The 25,687-nt window shown below is 41.4% G+C and overlaps 2 protein-coding genes across 4 annotated transcripts in view; one reads left to right on the top strand and one right to left on the bottom strand.

The window, feature by feature from the left end:
• SUPT16H (SPT16 homolog, facilitates chromatin remodeling subunit) overlaps positions 1 to 16,112 on the top strand; it is a 38,146-nt gene extending 22,034 nt beyond the window's left edge. The window contains exons 8-26 of the mRNA XM_027572817.2: positions 157 to 247; positions 1,227 to 1,300; positions 1,432 to 1,544; positions 2,439 to 2,504; positions 2,619 to 2,714; positions 2,824 to 2,939; positions 3,029 to 3,182; positions 3,662 to 3,789; positions 4,277 to 4,412; positions 4,519 to 4,645; positions 4,884 to 5,002; positions 5,511 to 5,636; positions 5,973 to 6,085; positions 6,395 to 6,470; positions 6,839 to 7,008; positions 12,806 to 12,935; positions 13,586 to 13,715; positions 13,842 to 13,919; positions 14,784 to 16,112. Coding sequence (XP_027428618.1) covers positions 157 to 247; positions 1,227 to 1,300; positions 1,432 to 1,544; positions 2,439 to 2,504; positions 2,619 to 2,714; positions 2,824 to 2,939; positions 3,029 to 3,182; positions 3,662 to 3,789; positions 4,277 to 4,412; positions 4,519 to 4,645; positions 4,884 to 5,002; positions 5,511 to 5,636; positions 5,973 to 6,085; positions 6,395 to 6,470; positions 6,839 to 7,008; positions 12,806 to 12,935; positions 13,586 to 13,715; positions 13,842 to 13,919; positions 14,784 to 14,929 — 2,189 coding nt within the window. The 3' untranslated portion in view covers positions 14,930 to 16,112. The remainder of the gene's footprint in view (positions 1 to 156; positions 248 to 1,226; positions 1,301 to 1,431; positions 1,545 to 2,438; positions 2,505 to 2,618; positions 2,715 to 2,823; positions 2,940 to 3,028; positions 3,183 to 3,661; positions 3,790 to 4,276; positions 4,413 to 4,518; positions 4,646 to 4,883; positions 5,003 to 5,510; positions 5,637 to 5,972; positions 6,086 to 6,394; positions 6,471 to 6,838; positions 7,009 to 12,805; positions 12,936 to 13,585; positions 13,716 to 13,841; positions 13,920 to 14,783) is intronic.
• Positions 16,113 to 16,291: 179 nt separating this feature from the next.
• The window catches only part of RPGRIP1 (RPGR interacting protein 1), a 68,670-nt gene continuing 59,274 nt past the window's right edge, over positions 16,292 to 25,687 (bottom strand). For 2 of the 3 annotated variants that reach the window (XM_035728289.1, XM_035728291.1), the window contains 3 exons: positions 22,736 to 22,820; positions 19,606 to 19,736; positions 16,292 to 16,500 (listed from right to left, as the gene is read on the bottom strand). In XM_035728289.1, coding sequence (XP_035584182.1) covers positions 16,388 to 16,500; positions 19,606 to 19,736; positions 22,736 to 22,820 — 329 coding nt within the window. In that variant the 3' untranslated portion in view covers positions 16,292 to 16,387. The remainder of the gene's footprint in view (positions 16,501 to 19,605; positions 19,737 to 22,735; positions 22,821 to 25,687) is intronic. The other variant, XM_035728290.1, reaches the window with a different exon arrangement.

Here is a 25,687-nt window from a genome sequence, read left to right on the forward strand (position 1 = left end):
GGCAACTGAGCCACTCAGGCACCCCACAGCTGAATTTCTTAGTTCACACTTTGAGAAACTCTGCTTTAGGGGACAGGTGAAAAAATGTTGATAAACCGAACCAAATCAAACTTTTTTTTCCTGAAAGACACTGTTTCCTCTCTGTCTTGTCATTAGGTGTGAAGATATGTGACGTGTATAATGCTGTCATGGACGTGGTTAAAAAGCAGAAGCCTGAGCTGCTGAACAAAATCACCAAAAATCTAGGGTAAGATGTGATGATGTACATTGTCACTCTGAGACAATTTTCCTGACTGGCCATGGTCAGGCAAAATATTCTTAGATTGATTCACCCATCATTTATTGACTATTAAATATTAAACATATGCCAAACATATAGTATTATCAGAGAATGTGAGAAAGATTTCATTTCTCCTCCCAGGGATGGGGAAAAATCTACGGAGATTTTTCCAGACCAATGTAGTAGATACCAGTAGGTGTTCTAGCTTAACTTACTAGTGTTAGGGCACATTACTTACTACATTTCCTCTTTTAGAACACCTCAGCTCACGTTTGCAAATGAAATACTCTGTGATATCCTACTATTTACATTTTTTTTTCAATTTTTATTTAATTCAGCATTTCTCAGGTGTATTTGAGCATTGAACACTTAGAAATACTTAAGAACATCTTACAGAACCAAAGACATTTTGGGAAATAAAGGCTCTGGTCAGTTTCTTTAGATGAAAATTAGTCTGGGATATATAGTTTCTTTCTGGATTTCTCTGATGGACAAGAGGAAATATATCAACCTGTACCAAGTCCTGGCCCAGGCGACTTAATGAATCCTAGTTATCAACATTCCACTAACGATCGCCTTGCTTAATCCGCTAATTACAGTCTTGGTAATGTACCCATTAACAGTCTGCCAAGTTGTTTATAGGAAAACTCTTAATTTGATTTCATGTTAGAATATTAAAATTTAAATATGGGTGAGTAAGCTAAAATAAAGAAGGCTCGATGTAATAAATGTTACATGAGGTACTTAATTAGGAAATTCTTTTCAACATATTATTAGCCCAGATATTGTCCTGAAATCCTGCTCCTTAACTGACTGATGAGCAGAGGCAAATCACTCAACATGTTTGACTGCCTTATCCTGAAAATTGCAATAGAATATATTGTACTTGACACATGTTAGAGATCTTTTAGCCTATTGCTGAAGTTTCTCTTCATTTCTTTTTTAGGTTCGGAATGGGAATTGAATTCCGTGAAGGCTCTTTAGTAATTAATAGTAAAAATCAGTACAAACTGAAAAAAGGTGAGTTTTACAGCTTTAGGAAAATACTTTTTTGAATAGTTTCCTTTAGCTTTATTCCCCCCTTTTTGGTGTAAAATCTACCCTTCTCCATTCTCTCACAGTTAGACACTGATTCCTGTTTGCTGTTGTAGGGATGGTTTTCAGCATCAATTTGGGATTCTCAGATCTGACTAACAAGGAAGGGAAGAAACCAGAAGAGAAAACCTATGCTCTCTTCATCGGTGACACAGTGCTTGTGGATGAGGTGTGTATTGCTTCATCAACTTTTGAGTGTTCGTGAACTGACATTTGAGGTACATTTTGTACTCTATGGGTTTTTTCCTTGAAAGTGTTTGTCAAATGCTAGCTGAAGGGCAGGGATCCGGGACAGTGACCTAATACAGCTAGGAACAGAGACTGTCATTCAAGTACAGGGAGTGATTTAAACCAAGCCATTCATTACTTTGTGGCTTGAACCCTGGTAATGATAGTAACGGGAACTGATTCTTTTATTTTACTTTAAAAACAGCTTTATTGAGGTACAGTTTATATACCATACAATTCACCCACTGAAAGTGTATAATTCAGTGATACTTAGTGATTTTCAGTTATGCAACCATCACCACAATCTAATTTTAGAACATTTTATCACCTCACAAGGAAACCCGGTACCCTAGCCCCCCAAACCTAGGTAATGACTAAACCACTTTCTAAGGATTTGCTTGTTCTGGGCTTTTGTGGCCTTTTTATCAGAACTGATTCTTAAGCTTAATAGCAAATACTTCTGTATTCTTAATATATAAGGACTTTTATGCAGTAATTCATTGAATTCTAACATCCTGCGCAGTAGATACTCTACCCTTGGATAAAAAAACTGGGACACAGAGCGGAAGCAGTCCGTAGCCAGGTGTCACCACTAGGAAGTGATTGAGCCAGGTTTCAAATCAAGCTTGTGTTCTTAATCATTATCTGAGATAGTATTGTCTCCCAAATTATAGTTCCTCATGAGGTTGGGAAGATAAAATCTGTACGTATGTATTGTCAAAGATTTTAGTATCCAGAAGTTTCAAAGCCCTGCCCTCCTATATACGAGGCTAGAAAGTGAAAGTGCCTCATTTAAATGCTCTTATAAATATCTGACTTCTTCCTTTTATTCCAGGATGGCCCAGCTACTGTTCTCACTTCTGTGAAGAAGAAAGTGAAGAATGTGGGGATTTTTCTAAAGGTAGGAAGAAGGAAGATAAGTGGTGTAGGAAGTTTGGTACTGTGAAAAGGCAAAAATTGTGTTGGCTAAAAAGATTAAAACCCAATTTCTGAGTATGATTTTTTTCCCCCACAGAATGAGGATGAAGAGGAGGAGGAGGAGGAGAAAGATGAGGCTGAGGACCTGTTGGGAAGAGGTTCTCGGGCAGCATTACTTACAGAAAGAACACGAGTGAGTTTACGGTTTCAGTCTACATCGCTCTCTACCTGTCCTGTGGTTCGTATCTGGGGTACATTTGTAGGAGCGACACTTCTGCTGACTTGGGTTTGTCTTTCTCCAGAACGAGATGACTGCAGAAGAGAAACGAAGAGCCCATCAAAAGGAACTGGCAGCTCAACTCAATGAGGAAGCAAAGAGGCGACTGACAGAACAGAAAGGAGAACAACAGATTCAGAAGTAAGCGTTTGTGTCAGGCAGCGAGGTTGTCTTAGGTTCACATGTGATTTGTAGAAGTTTCTCAAAAAAATTTTTTATCCCCACTCCAGAGCTCGCAAATCTAACGTGTCCTATAAAAACCCATCTTTGATGCCTAAGGAACCACATATTCGGGAAATGAAGATCTATATCGATAAGAAATACGAAACTGTGATAATGCCGGTGTTCGGTATCGCGACGCCCTTTCACATTGCCACAATCAAGGTATGAGCGCCAAGTCAGGCTCCATCCGGACTGTTCTGGAAACTACGAATTGTGCTCTCCGCAGATTCTTTTTCGAACTGCACCATCCCTCCCACCCTCGGCTCCTTTGGACTCTGCCCTTCTCACTTTATCGGCTCCTCCTCTCCCTACCTCCTGTTTCACACCTTCCTCCCCAGTTTTCACTTGGTTAGAAAGTTCAGTGGTCTAGTCTAGAAATATCATTTGCGTTAAGCATTTTTTAATGTGTAGTGGGACATGTGGCTCCAGGTGCTCTGAGAAGTCAGTGGTTCTTTTGGAAGCACACATTTGGTCATATAAAAAATATAAGGTACAGTTGATTAGAGATAGATCGAGGTTTACAGGCTGGGTTTAGCAGTCATCTTGTAACTCGCAACTTAACTTTGTGTCCCCATAACTACTAATCTTGAATTTGGAAAGAAACCTGTTTATTTGTTAATGCTTTTCCTTTCTTTGAGCAGAATATAAGCATGTCGGTGGAAGGAGATTATACTTACTTGCGAATCAACTTTTATTGCCCAGGCAGTGCTCTGGGCAGGAATGAGGGCAACATCTTTCCTAACCCAGAAGCCACTTTTGTCAAGGAAATGTGAGTCCCCAGGAAAAGACTATCCCCAAATCCCTGCTGGTTGGAGCAGTATTCTCAGAAACATTTCATTGTCTGTGCTGTGTCCTCCCTCATCTTATGAATGGCAGAGCCTCCCTTGGTGGCACCTGTTTAGGATCATCCTGCTAGCTTTATACTGTTTTGAGGATGGAACCCAATTTGTAATCCTCATGAAAATATGTTAAACTGATTACACATGTTTTGCAGTAGAATCATAAATAGGAAATTGACTATGCCAGATTTGAAAAATCAGTGTGATTTCCCACCCAGTGGATTAGCCATTTATAATATTCTCTATTTAAGAGAGAAGAAAGGGAGATGTTTTTCAGCTTTCCAGACATTGTCCTGCCATTCACTGGTACCTTTTTCTCCTAAAAGATATTGAGTCAGTTAAAAATAGAGCAGAGAGTGCAAGTTACCCAGCCTGATACAGAAACTTATATAAGTTCTGGCTTCCCCTTTATAACAGTACGTACCGAGCTTCAAACATGAAGGCACCTGGAGAGCAGACAGTACCAGCCTTGAACCTCCAGAATGCTTTCCGAATTATAAAGGAAGTACAGAAGCGCTATAAGACCCGGGAAGCAGAAGAGAAGGAGAAGGAGGTGAGCTTGAACACCAACAAAGGACCTTTCTGCAACAGGATACGTGTGGGTTTGGCGGACACAGGAGACATACGTGAGGATTCACATTAATTCTCATTCTGCTTAGGGCATTGTGAAACAAGACTCCCTGGTGATCAATCTCAACCGGAGTAATCCCAAACTGAAAGATCTATACATTCGCCCAAACATTGCCCAAAAGAGGATGCAGGGGTCACTGGAGGCCCATGTCAATGGTATGGATGATCTCTCATGGGTCTGGGCTTTGTCTCTGGGGCACGTTTGTAGATGATCAAATAGAGTACACCAGGGAAACGCTGGGAGGAATCTACTGACATTGCTGTATGGGCGCAAGGAACGGAAAGCCCTGTATAGTTTTTGGCCTGTCCACATCAGCCAGGAAAGATGCAGTGTCTTCTGGCCTCCACTCATGCTGCCACTTGACGTTTAGCAGGTTCATTTGTTTGTCCCCAGGCTTCCGCTTCACCTCTGTTCGAGGAGACAAAGTGGATATCCTGTACAATAACATCAAGCATGCTTTGTTTCAGCCATGTGATGGAGAAATGATTATTGTCTTGCACTTTCACCTCAAGGTACACCTGTCTTCTTACTAGCTGTCAGACGTTGGGCAAGATCTTTGTGTCACCCTCTTTCCTTTAAAATAGTGATGAGTGGTATCACCTGTCACGTAAGATTATTAAGAGGATTGAATGAGATAATGTTTATAAAGTCCACCGTGTCTGAAATCTAGAAGGTGCTCAGCATGTAAGTTCCTTTGGTGTGATACCTAATGACCACCAAACATGAGGTTTTCTCCAAATTCCTGTTTCTGAAGTAGAAAAATGTTGCTTTAGACACAGTTTATTTCCAGCATAATCTCTAAAGTCCATCCTAATAAATAGGAGTACTTTTTAAAATTCATACGCTCTCACATTCCCAAATGTCATTATTTATGATGACCCCAGGGATGGTTTAACTATCTTTACATAAATGCCATGGTTTCCACCATAGGTATTATTTCTGTTTTCATGTTGTTTGTTGTCGTTATTTGCTACTTTGAGTTTTCTGACTTCTTTCTTGTGCTTTCTGCTCTGCCCCCAGAATGCCATCATGTTCGGGAAGAAGCGGCACACAGATGTGCAGTTCTACACAGAAGTGGGAGAGATCACCACGGACTTGGGCAAACATCAGCACATGCATGACCGAGATGACCTCTATGCTGAGCAGGTCTGTGACATTTCCTGTTGTATGTGCAGGGTACTGACGTAGCTGTGCTTCACATCTGAGTTCAGTAGTCTTCTTTTATGAGCAACCCCTGAATCTTTCTGTGGAACCATTCGAGTGTGTGCGGGGTTGGCCTAATGCTGTTGCTTGTGGACTAGACGTCAGTTGCCGCCTCAGCTGTGCAGTTACGGTGTAGTGGCCTCTAGGACAGTATCCGTGTTGGCATCGTGGGTATGAGAATTAAGGACTATAGAAGCACTTCGGACTTTTTGAAGGGATGTACTATTAACAAGTAAAGTGATGGCTATGGTTAATTAGTATTTCTTTTTTCTTCTGCAGATGGAACGAGAAATGAGGCACAAACTGAAAACAGCCTTTAAAAATTTCATTGAGAAAGTAGAGGCTCTAACAAAGGAGGAACTGGAATTTGAAGTGCCTTTTAGGGACTTGGGGTAACATATCTCCTCATCTTTTTGGCCTGAAGTCTGGTTGTCTAGCTATTAGAAAAATTAGTTATTCTTCCTTTATAATAACATAACAGATCATTCCCTTTTTCCTTTGATTGAAAACCTCTGAGACATCCATTCCTGCTTGAACATTTTTAGGGCTGGGGTGAGTGGCTCAGACTGAGAGGCTTCCCCTGTAAATGACTCTCCGGTATGCATGCTGGGGTGGGAAAAGGAAGAAGTGTTATTGCGGCAGCAAATTTCTCTTGCAATGGGCCCAATCTTACTTGAGTCTTTTTTCTTATTCTTTTTCAGATTTAATGGAGCTCCTTACAGGAGTACTTGCCTCCTTCAGCCCACTAGTAGTGCGCTGGTAAATGCTACAGAGTGGGTGAGTATTCCTTACCTCCTTTTAGTAAGAAAATTGTTAGAGAAAGGAAAGCGGAAGCATAGGTGTTTTGAAAACTAGGTCCTTATTATTTCTGATGATTTTCATTTTTGACAGTTACTTTATTTTCTTTTTTTTAAAAGTTTTCTTAAATTTTTTTCTCCTCGAGGAAAGATTTTGATCTTACAAATCCATTTACTGAGGCTTCTCAGCACGTTGTATTGCTTTTAGTCTTTCCCAAAAAAACAGGAGTGCTCATTCTCTCTCAAATAAATAAAATCTTAAAAAAAAAAAAAAAAAGATTCTGACAGAATTTGAAGACTGGTGCCTTAGGGGATTTATGTGTTAGTGATCCAGTTTCTCCCTAACAGCCACCTTTTGTGGTGACCTTGGATGAAGTGGAGCTGATTCACTTTGAGCGGGTTCAGTTTCACCTGAAGAACTTTGATATGGTGATAGTGTACAAGGACTACAGCAAGAAAGTCACGATGATCAACGCCATCCCGGTAGCCTCCCTGGACCCCATCAAGGAGTGGTTGAAGTAAGTAAATTGGCTGCGGTCCCCCGTTTACCCGGCGGGCCCTGGGTTACAGACTGGAGTGTGCTGTGTTGTATATAAAGTGTGCTGGTGTACTTACAGGGAAAACCGCCTTTGGGTTGAGTTATAGCCCAGGACTTAAAAATGTGTAATCTATTAAAGAGTTAATAACTTTTTCCTGAAATTCCAACAGTAGTTGATGAATACTTATACATACAGAAACGAAGTCCCAAGATTTTTTTTATTCTCCTTGATACGTATATAAAAAAACCTAAAGACATGTAATAATTTAATTATAAAAAGGGAGGCATATTTCTTTCTCTTGTTTTTATTAAAAGAGGAGATAGAAATTATTTTTATTTCAGCCTTTGACATCCATATTTACACACTTCAGCTAAAACAGTTTCTCAACTCCGTATCCAGGAGATGTTATTCCCTAGATGTGAAGGGTAAGGCCTGGGTAGCCATGAGTATAGTTCGCTCTGCCCTCCACCCTCAGCCCCCATTACCTGTGAAGGGGAAGTGCTATAAATATAAACCTCCTCTTAAGAAGTGGGTTGAGAGAATGTAGAAATAAGTTATGAGAACAATACAAATTTATGGTCTCCCTGAGCATTTTCCTAAGAAACATGCAGGTAGGTGGTGTGATGTCACAAATATTATGTGTAAATGTATATGACTTTTTAAAAAACAGGTTTTATTGAGGGAAAACTTACATGTAATAAAATTCACCAATTTAAGTATGTGATTTGAGGAGTTGTAACAAATGTATACAGTTTCAAATCTATCATAATCAGGATATAGAATACTTCTTCACTCCTAAAAGTTCCTTTATGGTCATTCCCCTTCCCACAGTTGTATCCCTGGTTTATATCACTGTACAGTGATAGAATTGCTTCTTCTAGAATTTGACATAAATGGAAGCCTACAGTATGTAATCTTTTGTATCTTGCATCCTTCACTTAGCTCAGTGCTTTTGAAATTTTTAGTTGTTGGGTGCATCCTTTTTATTACTGAGGAGTATTCCATTGCATGGATATTCCATACTTCATTTACCACTTAGTAGACGTTTGAGTTGTTTCCATATGGGGGCTCTTTCGAATAGCTGCTATAAACATTACATACAGGTCTTTAAAGTGTAAACGCAGGTTTTCATTTCTTGGGTAGATGACCTAAACTATGGCACCTCTGGGTCTTATGGTTTGTGGTTAAGTCTGTGTTCAACTTTGTAAGAAACTATCAAATCACTTCCCAGAAAACCTGCAGTATTTGAGAATTGTTGCTGTGCATCCTAATCAACACTTGGTTTTGTCTATCTTTTTAATGTTAGCCATTTAATGTGCAGTGCTGTCTCAGTGTGGTTTGTTTGCATTTCCATGATGACCCATGATGTTGAACATCTTTTCATATGCTTATGTGTCATTCTGTGTCTTGGAGGAAGTAACTTTGTATTTTTTGCCCATGTTAAAAAGGAGGTTGCTTTTCTGAGTTGTAAGAATTCTTTAGACTGGATAGGGACACCTCGGTGGCTCACTCAGTTCAGCATCTGACTCTTGATTTCTGCTCAGGGTTGTGAGATCGAGCCCTGAGTCAGGCTCTGCGGTCAGCGTGTAGTCTGCTTGAGATTCTCTCTCTCCGTGTGCCCCTCCCCCCCATTCATGCGCGCGCGCTCTCTCTCTCTCTCTCTCTCAAATAAATCTTTAAAAAAATAATAAAAATAAAATTATTTAGACTGGATATAAATTCTTAACCAAATACAGGTTTTGTATTTTTTTTTTTTTTTAAGATTTATTTATTTTAGAGAGAGAGTGAGCCCGGGGAGAGGGAGAGAGAGTCCTCAAGCAGACACCCTGTTGAGCGCAGAGCCGGACGCGGGGCTCAATCCCAGGACCCTGAGAACATGACTTGAGCTGAAATTAAGAGTCGGCCACTTAACCGACTGAGCCAGCCAGGCTCCCCTTGTATATATTTTCTTTCAGTAGTTTCTATGCCTCTTCATTTTCTCAAGTGTCTTTTAAAGACTAGAAGTGTAAAATTCTCGTGAAATCTGTTAAATCTATTCTTTCTTTTGTAATTTGTGCTTTTAACATCTTATCTAATAAATGGACTAACCCAAAATCATAAACATTTTCTGTTTTCTCCTAGAGTTTTATAGGTTCAGGCCTGATATTTAGGTTTGTGATGCATTTGGAGCTAATTTTTTACTGTAGCGTAAGGGTCAAGGTTCATACTTATAGCCAATTATTCTAGTACCATTTGTGATGAGATTATCCCCTAGTTACTGAATTATCTTGGTATCTTTGTAAAAAGATCAACCGTGTAGGAGAGGGTCTATTTCCGGATGGTGTTCTGTTGCATTGGCATCTGTGTGTCCTTATACCGCTGTCATAAGTAGCTTTAGTAAGTCTTGAAATCAGGTAGTGTAAGTCTTCTAAATATGTTTCTTCTCAAAATTGGCTTAATATATTAGGGACGTCTGGGTGGCTCAGTTGGTTAAGCATCTGCCTTTTGCTTGGGTCATGATCTCAGGGTCCTGTTTCGAGTCCCGCATCAGGCTCCTTGCTCAGCGAGGAGCCTGCTTCTCCCTCTGCCTGCCGCTCTCCCCTTCTCATGTTGTCTCTGACAAATAAAATCTTTAAAAAAAAATTGGCTGTATTACATTGACTGTTATATGTGAATTTTAGAATCCTCCTGTGTCTTTCAACAAACTGGTCTTCTTAATCTAAGTTATCAATTTTAGTATTTGTATAATTTATAATGGTGTTCTCTTTCATTCCTAATATGGATCATGTTTCCTCTTTTTGTCAGTCTGCCTAGAGGTTTAATTTTATTGATTTTTTTTTTTTCATCATGATGAAATGTCCTTCCTTATTCCTGATAATAGTCCTTGTTTCAATATCTACTTGGTGTGTCACTACTATGGGCTTCTAGCTTTATTTTGGTTAGTGTTTGTATAACGTGTCTTTTTGCTGTCCTTTTACTTTTTAACTATATGTTTAAAGTGGCTTCCTTGGAGACAACCTATATTTGGGTCTCACTTGTTTTAATCTGTTCTTCTACTTTTAATTGGATTGGTGAAAACAGACCATTTACATTTATCATTGACAATATGGTTGGGTTTTAAGTCTGCCATCTTGCTCTTGGTTTTCTCCTCTGTTCTTTGTTGCTTTTCTCCTCTTTATATGCTGCCTATTGGATTAATTTTTATGATTGTATATTAAGGTCTTTTTGGGGTTTTTTGTTTTTGGTTTGGTTGGTTTTTTGGTTGTTGTTTGTTTTTGTTTTTGTTAGTAATCTCTATACCCAACATGGGGCTCAAACTCATGACCCACGATCAAGAGTTGCTTGCTCTCCTGAGCCAGCCTCGTGCCCCCAGGCAGTTATCTCTTAATTAATAAAATGAGGGGGGAAAAAAGTCTTGGATATTTACTTATGTATTTACCATTCCTAGTGCTCTTCACTCCATTGTGTGGTTCCAGCCTTCTGTCTGCTTTAATTTTTCTTTGCCTCATAAACCTCCTTCTTTAGCATTTGAGCTGCAGGTTTTCTTTTTTCTTTTTTTTTTTTTTTTAAGATTTTATTTATTTGCCAGAGAGAGAGTGACAGGCAGAGGGAGAAGCAGGCTCCCACTGAGCAGAGAGCCCTATGTGGGGCTCCATCCCAGGACCCTGGAATCATGACCTGAGCCAAAGGCAGACGCTTATCTGACTGAGCCACCCAGGCATCCTGAGTTGCAGGTTTTCTGGTGACAAATTCTCTCAGCTTTTTTCTTGAAAGTATTTATTTCCCTTTCATTTCAGAATGATGTTTTTTGCTGGATGTAGGATTTTGACAGTCTTTTTTAATATTTGTGAGATGTTGCTCCATTGTCTTCCAGCTCAGATATCTGCTGCGATGTCTGCTGTCACTGTTCATATTTCTGTACAGATTCCTCAGGATATTTTATTTTCTGTTTCTATCAGTGGTTTTTAATAGTTTATTAGGTGCTTTGCTGTGTTTTGTTTTGTTTTTAATGGTTATTCTGCTTAGTGTGCGTTGGGCTTCTCATCTGTGGGGTGTGTAGTTTTCATCATATCTAGAAATGTTTTGGCCATTTTTTTTTTTCTTTCTAGAGAGAGGACAAGCAGGGGGCCATTATTCTTCAAATATTTTTGCTCAGTTCCCCCCCTTTTTTTTCTGAGACACATATTTCTTCACTTCTCAACATCTTCAAGTTTCTCTCTTCATTTATAATAACTTTTTAAACAACATTATCTGATACTTCCATCCACCATCTTTGTATTTTCTGGGTCTGTTTCTATTGGTTGATTTTTCTTCTGCCTTTTTGCGTGTCTGGTAATTTGTGATCAATTGCCAGTGTGACTACACATTTTTGTGTGCTAGGTTTTTAAAACTTTTTCTAGATTTCGTTCGAGGTATAGTTGAGTGATTTGGATACCACTTGATCTTTCAGAACTTGTTCTCAGATGTCACTAGTGCTGGTTCAGAACAGCTTTTTGGTCTAGGACCAATTTACCCCATTGCTGAGGCAGTACTCTTTCGAGGGCTCAGATTCACTGTGTGTTATAAGGTTTTTCCCCTGAAGCTGGTACAGCAGGAACTATTTCCAGCTCAGTGTGAGATTTGGGAATTATCTGGCCTGCTGCTTTGCCCAGCTCTACTTAGCTTCCTCTCATGCATGTTGGAGATATGCTGTCAGCCAGAGATTGAAGGGGATCCCTCTGCACATTTCCAGAGCTTTTTCTGTCACTCTCTCCTCCAGTACTCCTGCCTCAAAATTCTAGCTGTCTCAGCCTCCACAAATCCTTCTCTCTCTCAGGTTCTGACTGGGTTCCACTTCCCTGCATAGCAGCCTGGGAACTGCCTCCAGGCAGAAAACTTGGGTAGTTCTAAAACAGAACCCTGTACGTTTCCTCCTTTAGGGGATTATAGTCCTGTGCTGCTTTTTAGCTAGCGTTTGAAAACTGTTTCATATCTCGTTTGGCTTTCTAGTTGTTTAAAAGTGAAAAGGTAAAAATCTAGCCCTTGTTACACCGCCGTGGCTAGAAGCGCAAGTTACGGTGTGTATGATGCAGTGCCGGTGACGGACTTACAGCAGCAGTTCCCAGATAGGTTTTGTGCCGGCGGTTTCTTGTTGTGATCCTCACTCTTGTCATTTCTTTCGTTTCCTTTTCTCTTCCTTCCCACCCACTTGAATTGATTGAGCTCTCCTCAACAGAAGTAAAGTCATTTGAACATCTTAATACAGGGTACTTTAGGTACTAAACAAACAGAAAACTTATCCCTACCTTCAAATAGACCCTGCATCAAATAAGCAACACATAAGAAAGCAGTGGAAGATTGGGGAGGGGGAGCTAGGACCAGTTGCTATTTCTGAACTGCAGTGGTGTGAATGATCATGGCTGAAAAGTGAGAATCCTAGGAATGGTTGTAAGTTGAAACTACTTGCAAATAAGAGTGAGTCAGGGAGGGGAAGGCATAGGTGAGGAGGAGAAAAGGCTCAAGGAGGAACAGGGAAGTCGGTGCTTACGAGAGAACATGAAAAACAAAAAGATGATGAGCTTTGTTCAAGAGACAGAGTTGCTTCATTTGGAATGCTGCGCTGTCGTGAGGGCTGGTGTCTAGAGACCAACTGTCAGCCATTTGGGTCTATTCTGGTGGCATAGTGCAAAGAATATCTGCTCCCCTATATTGAGGAAAAGGTTATCTACATTCAGAGATGCTTATGAGCAAGATGACACAGTACGTTCTCAGAAAATACATAGAATTGATTTTGACTTCATAATGTCCTGTCTCTCAGTTCCTGTGACCTAAAGTACACAGAAGGAGTGCAGTCCCTCAACTGGACTAAAATCATGAAGACCATTGTCGACGACCCCGAGGGCTTCTTCGAACAAGGTGGCTGGTCTTTCCTAGAGCCTGAGGGTGAGGTGCGTGAGTGTGGGGTTTCTTTTCTGGTACATGGTGGTGCCCATTACCATTTGGGCGGCTAGGAAATGCCATGTAAGTAGCACAGAAGGGAGCAGACCGAGTGGGAGCTTGGTCTTACTGTATTGTTTCTCCAGGTTAGTTTTACAGGTAGATGATAAATTGACTGGGGACTGGTAGCCACTCAGATTTCTTTGAAATTGCAAAATTGTTCTTAGTACTGGGAAAAAATTCTTCAGGGCATTTTTACTTCTTACTATTACTCCCTGAAGTATAATTAACATACAGCATAGTATCAGTTTCAGGTGTAACTTTAGGGCATTTTGCAAAAATTGTTTTCTAAGAAGTGGTTCTTCCACCTCTGCATAATGCATTATTACCAAGAGTATTTCTGTGGTTAATTTTCCTGGGTAAGGAAGGGTGAAGTGCATCTTTAAGAAATACAAATTAGATATTTATCTAGTAATTGCACTTTCCTAGCAATTTCACATTAGCCCGTTTATCTCTTGGTCACTCGGGGGTTTTGGGTTTTGTTTCTTTCATGCAAAAAAGAAATAATGCTGGTGTGCTAAATGGGTTGAATTCATTCATTAATCAAGTGAATGTCAAAAAAAGAACCCAGGAAATAGTATTATGTTGTCTGACTCACCAGGGCAGTGATGCTGAGGAAGGGGATTCAGAATCCGAGATCGAAGATGAGACTTTTAATCCTTCAGAGGATGACTATGAAGAGGAGGAGGAGGATAGTGATGAAGACTATTCATCAGAAGCTGAAGAATCAGGTTAGTCTTTGTAGGGGAAATTTTTCATGGCTTTCTAATCTAATGTCATTTCTGGAAACTCATAAAGGAGGGAAGAATTCCGCCATTGCATTCCTGTCTGAAGACTAATGCTTAATTTTATTTTAGACTATTCCAAGGAATCATTGGGCAGTGAAGAAGAGAGTGGAAAGGATTGGGATGAACTGGAGGAAGAAGCCCGGAAAGGTAAATTTTTTATTTTTTGTTTATTTTTGAGGCGCAGATTTTAGTATTTTGAGCTGGTATTTGCCTAATACGAATAACAAAAGAACACTATAAAACTCACGTGGAGTTACAGCTACAACTTCATCAGAGGAGCAGAGAAGCAGAGAAGCTCTAGAATGCGTTCACACTCTTCCAAGTGGCGTGACTCTGTCTACCTGATGCTTTCTTCCTGGGGTAGCCACATAGTCTTGGAAGGCTCCAGAATTAGGCCAGTTTCCAAATGTGTCCTGTAATAGTCTAATTTTCTGGACCTCTTCTGGGTTAGGATTGTTTTTATAAATACTAGTTTAATTACTCTGAAACCAGATGCCAGATATAAGTTAAAAGGTGAAAGGGAAATATTATCTACTGGGTCCCAAGCATTGGGATAGGCACCTTGCATAGATTACCTTATTTTTTTTTTTAAGATTTTATTTATTTATTTGAGAGAGAGAGAATGAGAGAGAGCGAGCACATGAGAGGGGGGAGGGTCAGAAGGAGAAGCAGACTCCCTGCCGAGCAGGGATCCCGATAAGGGACTCGATCCAGGGACTCCAGGATCATGACCTGAGCCGAAGGCAGTCACCCAACCAACTGAGCCACCCAGGCGCCCTAGATTACCTTATTTAATCGTAAAACAATTTCCTGTCGTATGAATACATAAACCAAGGCTCAGAAAGGTTAAGTACTTGCCCAAAATCACACAACCAAGAAGCGACGGAGATTAACAGGTTAAAACCTAAGTTTGACACCAGAGTACACACTCGAGTAGCACGTGCTATCACGTACTATGAGGTATCAAAGCGAACCTATCGCTAACTAGTAGTGCGTCTTTCTCCTATTTAGCGGACCGTGAAAGTCGTTACGAGGAAGAAGAAGAACAGAGTCGAAGTATGAGCCGGAAGAGGAAGGCATCTGTGCACAGTTCAGGCCGTGGCTCTAACCGTGGTTCCAGACACAGCTCTGCACCCCCCAAGAAAAAGAGGAAGTAACTTCGGAACTTTGGTCCTCAGCTCCATTCTTTATCCAGCCAACCCCTACAAATTTTACATGACATAGAAACTGTATTTTTCCTTTTTTTTCTTTTTGAAGTTTTGCCATTTGTGTTTATGGGTTTAGGGGGCCATTTGTGTGGACCAATCTACTCGGGGAATTCCAGGCCCACCAGGACACGTGCCAGTGGCCCCATCCAGATGGCGAGGGAGGAGGTGTTCTTGAAGAAGGGCAGAGGCTTCCGCTGTTACTAAGTACCGTTTCATTCCTCTCTTCCCGCCACCTTCTGCCAGGACATCGATGGCTTCTGACATCTTATTCTTTGATGTCTCAAAGCTGTATTTCCAAGACATTGGTACGAGGTGACCCCTAACTACCTGTACCATGGTTCTTGACCAGCAGATCCAAGCCTCCATCCTGCCCTCCTGCCATGACCTTCCTCACATCTCTTTACATCCCATCTTTGCAGTACTCAAGAAAAGGTTCTTGGAATTTGCTAATAGTTGTGATAAACCACACAATCTGAGCTAGTGAGGCAGATCGGGCCGGTACCTCCGTCTGAGTTTTCCTGCTTTTTTGCCTCACGCAGGTAGAGGTATCTCTGTTGCCTTGGACGACCTAAGAAGCAGTGGCGCTCCCTGGCTCGGTTTCATCCTCCTCACAAATTCACACATGGTACCATGGTAGAAGCAAAATTACCACTGTTTCTTTTCTGATGTATCTGAGGAAGAATGGTTGTGCCTCACGCACTGCTTCTAGTGAAACCTAGAAGGAGGCTCAGAGGAATCAACATTTAGATCTGGAAGGGGCAGGTCATGCCTGGGGCCTAGAATACCCTGATGAGAAAAGAGAAGAGGAAGGGAGGCCACGTCTACAACACAGCCTCTCATCACTGCTGCTCCTTATTTTTACTTGTCTTGCATTGTCCTGTATTTATCACAGTTTCTGTTGAACAGCTTTTTAAGTATTTGGGGAGTTTATCTCGCCATCCTCCCCCTCCCGGTTCTCTGCACCCACCTGTCCCACTGCAGTTCCTTCTGTGTTCTGTGACTTTAAGAGAAGAGGGGGGGAGGGGTCTCGGATTTTGTTTGTTTGTTTGTTTTTTTCTCCTTAGCAGTAGGACTTGATATTTTCAATTTTGGAAGAACTAAAAGATAAATAAACTGTGGTTTTTTTTGTTGTTGTTTTGTTTTTGTAAATTCACCTTTTGTGACCATTCTTTTGCAGTTCCCGAAAGCAGGCCTGCTTCTCACCTGGAAGAGTGCTGAGATGTTAGAGAATAATGCCTTTGTCCAGGGAGAATCACAGAAATTCACTTTCGTCCTTCTAAGCTTTTGTCATTAGGTTGAGAGATACCAGACATCACAGTAAACCAAATTCATGGCACAGCAAGTTACTTTATAAGAGACTTTTTTACTGTGGTTCCGAGAGTTTAGAATGGAATAGTACTTGCTCCATCACGAAAACCTATCTTCTGTCATCTCCTTGTAAACAGCATGGAGGGCAGCAGCAGCTTGAAGGGACACCTTCAGCCTTCCTATTTGGGTGGCCTGATCTTCAGGGCTGACAACTGTTGGGAGAGGAAAGGCAAACAGGTCAGGTGGCAGCACTGTTCAATTAGGAAACACTTAACTGCCAAGTGCCGTGTGAGGGGATGGGGACACTACAGGTCACTGCCTCGTTTCTTCAGGGGCTCAGTCTAGCGGAAAAGAAGGGAGAGCACAGAACAGTATGCGAGGTGCTCTGATGAAAACTCCGGGTGCTTTGGGAACACATAGAAGTGGCACCTAAGCCAAGCTGGGGGATTTGGAAAAGGCTTTCCGGAGACAATCCCTGAGCTAAGTTTTTAAGATATTCTAAATAAATCTTTAAAAAAAAAAAAGAATATCGATAAGCCAGGGGCAGATCATAAAGGGCCTTGTTTGTCTTCTAAGGGATCTGGTTTTAACCAAAGTATAGAAGTGATTTTTATTTGGGGTCAAAAAAATGGCTATTATTTGGAGAATACAATTGGGGGCATGAGCAGATCAGGGAGGGTAGTTATGAGGCTGTTGCAGTGATTCAGGAGAGAAAGGAGTCAAATATAATAGGATGGAGAGATAAGGACAGATTCAGAACATCTGAGAGCTAAAAATAATGTGATTAAATGTTGGGAGTGAGGAGTAGGCTGAAAACAAGGATGACCATTCTAATTTGGATAACTGGATGGTGGCTAGTCAAGTTTTAGGTACTAAGGGAACATAGAAGTAGTGATTGTTGGTCTACTGTAAGTCTAGATTTTATTAAAAATCTGGACTGGAAACCTAGATTTAATTTTTAGATTATAATTAAAATCCTGGGAGTGAATGCAAACACCTAGGAAGAGGGTAGATGGAGAGAAAAAAAAAAAGGCCAAGAACTGAACCAGGAGAACCCCAACGTTCAAATCGGGAGAGAAGACCCTGTAAAGAAACAGAAGGATCCCCCACAGAGTGATCTGGAAAGTCAAATGGTGTAAGAAAGGGAGAACGGAGTTCAAAAAGAAGAATGAGCAATAATATTAGAGGTTTAGAAAGGTCAAGTAGGATGAATAAGGAAACCAATTGGATTGGACAATTAGGAAAACCGGTAAGAACAGAGTCAGTAAAGTGTTTGGATGAAAACATGATCTTAACCAGTGTAGGCGGTGCCAGAACAGTACTTACTGCACTGACTGACCATTCAGCAAATACTTCAAGGAGCCCGAGTTTGAAAGTGCTGTAGGAGAGAAGGGCTAGAAAGCAGTGTTTTGTTTTTCAAATCAGACCAATATGATTAAAGTCTTGAGTGGAAGGAAGGGCAGCCATAATAAAGAAATGACTATAAATTTTTCTTTTGATGATTAAAAAAAATCAAAATAATTGAGACGTATTCATTGGCTTTAGAAATGTTAAGGTCACGACTAGAAAAGGCTTCAGGGGATGTTACTTCTGTATAAAGGCCCAGAAGCCAGGAAGAGTACAGCATGTCTAGGGAATGGGGACGACAGGAATTGCACTTGGGAGTGCGAGTTGGAAAACAGATGACAGGGCGCCTGGGTGGCTCAGTCAGTTAAGCGACTGCCTTTGGCTCAGGTCATGATCCTGGAGTCCCGGGATCGAGTCCCGTATCGGGATCCCTGCTTGGCGCAGGGACTCTGCTTCTCCCTCTGACCCTCTTCCCTCTCGTGCTCTCTATCTCTCATTCTCTCTCTCTCAAATAAATAAATAAAATCTTTAAAAAAAAAAAAAAGAAAACAGATGACAGAGATCCCACCTGCCCTGTGCAGCCAGCCAGCCAGCCAGCGAGGTCCTCAACACTGCTCTCCCTCCGCAAGCCTCCTTAAGCATTCCCTCAGTCCTCGGGACATGCCTATGGAGCAACTGCTATTCTCACCTTGCAGTTGAGAAAACGGGCACGGAGAGGTTACACAACTTGCCCAGCATCTCAGCTGGAAAGGTATTAGAGGAATAAAATGAAGACTCTTGTCTACCAGCTAGTTCGAACTCTAGCCCCCGGTCTGAAGAGTATTCCTCAAGTCTTACTGTAATTTTATATCATGTCTCAGTACACACGTACATAAGAAAGTGTCATAAAATTAGGTGCAGAGCACTCTGATATTTTCTACAGTCCCCCCCCCCCCCCCCCCCCCCCGCCCAGTTCTGGTCATGACTTACTAATTTAATTTCACCACCCATTGGTTGGTTGGTTAGGACTGGCAGTTTGAAAACCATTGGTGGGGCGCCTGAGTGGCTCAGTCGTTAAGCGTCTGCCTTCGGCTCAGGTCATGGTCCCAGGGTCCTGGGATCAAGCCCCACATCGGGCTCCCTGCTCCATGGGAGGCCTGCTTCTCCCTCTCCCACTCCCCCTGCTTGTGTTCCCTCTCTCGCTGTGTCTCTGTCAAATAAAATCTTTAAAAAAAAGAAAACAACAAAAACCATTGGTCGAGCGGGTAATCTTCGGGGCCTACTACAGCCTCGCAGATAAGGTCAATGTGAAATCCCAGGCATGCAGGGTAAGAGCAGTGCGGACTGGACAGGACAGGCCCATTCAGAGGCAGATCTTTTTGAAGCATGCCAGTCTTGCAGCAAACAATGTTAAAAATGGATTTAAGAAGAATGGTGATCAAATTTTTTGTAAAGAAACACTGTAGCAGATGGGAATGGGGTGGAAGTGGGGATACAGTCCAGACACTTCTGAAGCAGGATGGTTAAGGTTTGGTAACCAAAAAAAAAAAACCCACCCCAAAAACCTCGGTAACAAATACCATGAGGTGTGAGGGAGCAGGTGAGTGGGTGTCTATGGAAGAGACATTACAAGAGGAGGGTGTTGGCTGCCTTTACAAACCTTATATGCTTAAGAGAAATCAGGAATTCTGATCTTTAAATCTGACTGAAATCAAAAGAATTGGTCTTTTCAAAGTTCCCTGATTTCAAACCCTGGAGTTCATAAAAGATTGTATTCCAGTTGTCATGAGGTACATGGGCTAAAATATGCAACTGACTACTCTCATGCTCAATCTAGAAATAAATACAGTTGTAGGGATTTCGATCCAATTTACATCATCATCAACTTCATAGTGGTAATTATATACTGAAGGTAAAACAGGAGTATTCGTGATTAGGCTGATTTCCTTAGAAATAAGTGAAACTGAGAAGCATGAAAATGTATTACTCACTGTCTAGCTCTTGCTCTACACCATCTCTTCCTGATTCCATGATCTGCCACAGTTCCAGAAACGCGTAACCTACTTCTTGACATTCTTTATTTTCGTCGTCCATGGGATCACTTACCACTGTAAACTTTAAACTAAAGGAAAAGTTCCATTTAACTCAGTACTGCTGATACTGTAAGGCTTACAATACATATATAAGGATAGAAGTAATCATACACAACACAGTGTTCTCCCTGAATCACTTTTCCCTTGCCTCCACTTTACACAACTATAGTGGCGAAAGAGTAAGAAATTGGTGTATTTTAAAGTAATGACAGGCCTGGAGAAGAGGGAACTAAGACTCAAGATGATGTAGTTGATGAACTTGTCTCAGAACTGTTCAGACAGGGGCGCCTGGGTGGCTCAGTCAGTTAAGCGTCTGCCTTCGGCTCAGGTCGTGGTCCCAGGGTCCTGGGATCGAGCCCCGCATCGGGCTCCCTGCTCCGCGGGAGGCCTGCTTCTCCCTCTCCCACTCCCCCTGCTTGTGTTCCCTTTCTCACTGTGTCTCTCTCTGTCAAATAAATAAATAAAATCTTAAAAAAAAAAAAAACCCCACAAGTTTACTGTAAATAAGACTACAACATGATATGGGGCACCTGGGTGGCTCAGTCGGTTAAGCGTCTACCTTCGGCTCAGGTCATGATCCCAGGGTCCTGGGATTGAGTCCCGCATTGGGCTCCCTGCTCAGCAGGGAGGCTGCTTCTCTCTCTGCCTGCAGCTCCCCCTGCTTGTGCTCTCTCTGTGTCAAATAAATAAAATCTTTAAAACAAAACAAAACAAAAACCCCACAAAAGACTGTTCAGATAGGTTGCCTTGTAAGAGTGCTTACAACTCTGAGGAAAGATTTGTCATGGACAGTGAAGGTGTTTGCACAAAAACCAAGATTATAGGAGAATTAGAAGAGTTCTTAGATTTCTAAATAAAAGTTGGGTATCGAGCTGGAGCAAAGGAAAACAGAAGCATACACAACTGTAAAATGTATAAGAAGTGTATCCCTTTGAGTTGTAAGTCTGGAGACAGGGCGCCAGAGTGCAAGCGGCTAGTAGTCAACGGCACTCATTCTCCTGACTCGGCCCCTCAAAGAAGGAATTCTAGAAACTAGTACCTACTTGATTTTTGGAGATAAAATTCACACATAAATTCATTATCTTAACCATTTTAAAGTGTACCATTCAGTGTGTTTTAGTAAAATGACAGTGTTGCCCAACCATCACCAGTAATTCCAGGCCATGCTCATCGCCCCAAGAAGAAATCCTACAGCCACCACGCAGCCACTTCCCGTTCTCCTTCCCTCAGCTCCGGGAGACCACCAATCGACTGTCTCTCTGGGTTTGCCTATTCTGGACATTCTGTATCCCTATTAATTTTTTAAAAGCAAATACTAGTGGCAAATAGTGGTAAGGGAGCAAGAATAGGACTAAAAATTCAAGGTTTTAAAATCACAGCTTAAGCAAGACTAAGCTGAAAAGAAATTCTGAAAGTGATACATTGTTAGCTCATGAGGCAATATTCATTTGTGATGATGCTTCTGTATCCTTACTGAGAACTTCAACAATTCAAAGGGATAATGCTGACTCCCTGACCCCAAGTCCCCCCTTTCTAGGTACAGGGCATTCATTCATCCATTCATTCATCCATCCATCCATCCATCCATCCATTCATTCATTCACGACCCTGAGATCAAGACCTGAGCTGAGACCAAGTGTCAGACGCCTGACTGAGCCACCCAGGCGCCTCCCAGATGCTTTATATAAACTACATTATTTCAGTTATATCCTCACACAAGGCTTCAAGTTAAGTAATATTCAAAGATCACAGAGCTAGTAAGTGGAAGAGTCAGGATTCAAAACCAGGCCTCTCTAAAAAACAGAACAAAACAAAACAAAACAAAAAAACAAAACCAGGTCTCTCTGATTACAAAGCCAATGTTCTGTCCACTGTACGACGCTGGCAAACAGAAAGGTAAAATTAATCGAAATCTAAAATTGAATAGGAGGTTACAAAAAGAAAAGAAGAAAAGCTACCACTGTAAGGGAATCAAGGAAGAGCGTATTCTAGGAATGCTGCGAGAAGAAAAGAAAATAACTAAATTTAACATTGATGCAGAAGGGAAACAACCAAACGCTTCCCATTCCAAAAAGTTAGCAGTCAACTTCTCTCTGTTTAAGTGCACAGTGATACCGGAGTCAGATTCACTGTTTATTTCAGTGGCTCCTTTTTCAGTCTTTTCTATGACTGACTGGAGACAAAGTAAATGCAAATTAAACCCCAGCCCTGTATTATTTCCTACCCACACACTTGAAAAGGAGGCAACATTGCTAGATCTTGCCAAAAACAAAAAAACCCCAAACAGATGCCCACTTAAATTTGAATTTCAAATTTCAACTAAACAACGAATAATTTTCTTAGTATAACTATGTCCTGTGCATTTCATCGGGAGCTTCTAAATGGAGGCCTCTTCAGATCAGAGGAATAACAAGGGCACTTTCCTACAATTGATAGTACACCTAGAACTTATTTCAGTTACATCAAACTCAAAGTAATCCTGTGGAGAAATAATTTTAAAAATCTAAATATGGGGGGTGTCTGGGTGGCTCGGTTGATGAAGCGTCCGACACTTGATCTCAGCTCAGGGCTTGATCTCTGGGTCATGAATTTAAGCCCCACACTGGGCTCCATGCCGGGTGTGGAGCCCACTTAAAAAAAAAAACTAAATATGAAATTAATATTATAAAGACAGAATATTTGGCAAGCTAGCAATGGTACTGTGTTTGTGGGAAATAAATTATCTGGGAATGTCAAAAGGTTTTGGCCATTCCTCATAGAGCACTGTTAGTATTCAAGTACTTGCTGCCACAAAAATAGTGCTTATCAGGGGGCTGGCATGGGTGAGAGATGGACTACACCGATGAGACTCCTATGGTTTATCAGGTAGTTGTAAAAATGAATCAGACTCAAAGAGATGAGAAATCCATTCAGTAAATTAATATGAAAGAAGTTGTTCGAATATTCAATATCAGCACAAAACCAAATTAAACTCCTGAGCTCCTGTGTGGATAATATCTCCCTTCTTCCAAAGTGGAAAGATGCTTACCGTCCTTGCTCAGGATCTTGTCTGTTCAGCATGGCGAACAGAAACCGCCTTCGGGCCTTTTGTTCCAGTGGGTCCAAGTCTATCACTGTATTAAGGATAAGAGAGGAGAAAAGCAAAGTATCATACACCGTTGCTCTTTGGGCACTAAGACTTTCATAAGAGGTATATGTAAAACCGTGTGACAGAAAAGAGAGGTTGGCAGGCTAGGGCTCATGGGTGGGCCACCTGTTTTGGTAAATAGAGTTTTTACTGAATACAGCCAATGCCTATTTGTTTACATATTATCTATGGTTGCTTTCCCAACTACAGTGACGGAGCTGAATAGCTGTGACAGACACCATTTGGTCCACAAAGCCTAAAATATTTACTATCTGGCCCTTTAAGAAAGTTGGTCGACCCTGATGAAAAGGAGGCCTCTGTTCTGCCGTGGCGCCAAGGTGAGTGTGCTCCCGCCGCTCTACCGCTGGAAGAACCCCAGGAGACTGATTTTTTAGGGCCACCCAGAGGTTTGAGTTTTGCAGCAGGTTCAGCTCGAGGTACCTGTCTCAACACCCACCCTCCCCTTCCTCCTCCTTTCTATATGGGAAGGCTGCAGCCGCAAATACACTAGCGTATGTTTTCCAGCCTCTGTTTTAGCTGGGTTTGGCTGCACGCTTCAATTCTAGCTATCGTGTTATGTGAAACGTGCTTAACAGGCTCAACTGGGAGGCCTCCTTCCTTTCCCTGGCGGCCATTAAGGGGGACAGGGTCACCAAAGGATGGAACACAGGCGCTAGGTTGATAGGAAGGCAGGATAGGAGTTTGGACCCTGACAGAATCACGTAGCCTCGGTCCTACACTGCCCCCTTCAGAATTCATTTTATACAGGTAAGAAATAAACTTCTACCTCATAGGACAGATACACTTAAGGAAAAAAAGGGGGGCGGGACAGACGGCAACAAACAGTTCTTAGAAATTTAAGACAGGGCGCCTGGGTGGCTCAGCTGGTTGAGCGACTGCCTCCGGCTCAGGTAATGGTCCTGGAGTCCCAGGATCGAGTCCCGCGTCGGGCTCCCTGCTCGGCGGGGGGGCCTTCTTCTCCCTCAGACCCTCCCCCCATCCCATGTGTGCTCTCTCTCTCTCTCTCTCATTCTTTCTCTCAAATAAATAAATAAAATCTTTTAAAAAAAAGAAATTTAAGATAAATTTTCAATGACAGGAAGATAAAATTAAGGAAATTTGAGGGGGCACCTGGCTGGCTCAATCGGTAGAGCATGCAACTCTTGATCTTGGGGTTGTAAGTTTGAGCCCCACACTGGATGCAGCGATTACTTAAAAATAAAATCTTTTATTTATTTTTTTTTATTTAGAGAGGCAGTGGGGGAAGGGGCAGAAGGAGAGAGAGAGAGAATCTTAAGCAGGCTCCATGCCCAGTGTGGAGCCTGATGGGGAGGGAGCTCAATCTCATGACCCTGAGATCATATCCTCTGCCGAAATCAAGAGTCAGATGCTTAACTGACTGAGCCATACTTAAAAACAAAATCTTAAAAAAAATTAAGGAAATTTTCCAAAAATAGAAAAAAAAAAAGTAGAGGTAGGATTATAGGAAGAAAATGAGAAAGTTAGAGGATCACTTTGGAAGATCAAGAATTCTACTAAGAAAATGAGAAAATCCTGGGGACAAAATTATCAAAGAAATGCAATAAGATTTCCCAGAACTAAAAGCCATAAGCTTCCAGATTGAAAGAGCCCCCTGGATGGCTGGAACAATTACAGGAAAAATATACACATTATCCTGAAATTTAAGAACACTGAAGAGAAAGATAAAATGTTCAAGTCTTGATGAATGGATAAAGAAGATGTGGTATATATACACAATGGAATATTATGCAGCCATCAAAAGGAATGAGATCTTGCCTTTTGCAACGACGTGGATGGAACTGGAGGGTGTTATGCTGAGTGAAATAAGACAATCAGAGAAAGACATGTATCATATGACCTCGCTGATATGAGGACTTTTTAACCTCAGGAAACAAACTGAGGGTTGCTGGAGTGGTGGGGGTGGGAGGGATGGGGTGGCTGGGTGACAGACATTGGGGAGGGTATGTGCTATGGTGAGCGCTGTGAATTGTACAAGACTGTTGAATCACAGATCTGTACCTCTGAAACAAATAATGCAACATATGTTAAGAAAAAAGAAAAAGAAGAAGATAGCAGGAGGGGAAGAATGAAGGGGAGTAAGTCGGACGGGGAGACGAACCATGAGAGACGATGGACTCTGAGAAACAAACTGAGGGTTCTAGAGGGGAGGAGGGTAGGGGGATGGGTTAGCCTGGTGATGGGTAGTAAAGAGGGCACGTTCTGCGTGGAGCACTGGGTGTTATGCACAAACAATGAATCATGGAACACTACATCAAAAACTAATGATGTAATATATGGTGATTAACATAACAATAAAAAATTTAAAAAAAATAAAATATTCAAGTCTTCTGGACAGGTAGAGGTAGTTTTCATACAAAGGATAGACTCTTGGCAAAGACCATGGACCAACTGCTTCAAAATTCTGAATAAGAATGTTTTCAAAATAGATGTTTATACTTGATCTAATTATCAATTGAATATATGGGTAGAATAAAGAGACTTCATGCACGATGGTCTCAAAATGTTTCCTTCCAACGTACTCTTTCTTTAAAAGCTACTGGAAAATATGACCCATTAAAATATAAAAGTGAATCAGAGGATGACAGAGAACCCAGGAGACAAGAAATCCAGTATAGGAGAAAATTAAATCAAATTCTCCAAATTGCAGGATAATAGCTGAATGGTGGGCTGAAGAAAGGTCTTCAAGGAAAAAAAATTGATACATTTTTTGACAGGTTTGGATTATTTGAAAACTTGGAAAGGCTGTTGGAGGATGTGAAAAGAATTACAATGGGCATAATGAAGATATAGCAAATGAAAAATTGAGACAAA

Source organism: Zalophus californianus, chromosome 6 (assembly GCF_009762305.2).
Source record: "Zalophus californianus isolate mZalCal1 chromosome 6, mZalCal1.pri.v2, whole genome shotgun sequence".
Taxonomy (NCBI): domain Eukaryota; kingdom Metazoa; phylum Chordata; class Mammalia; order Carnivora; family Otariidae; genus Zalophus; species Zalophus californianus.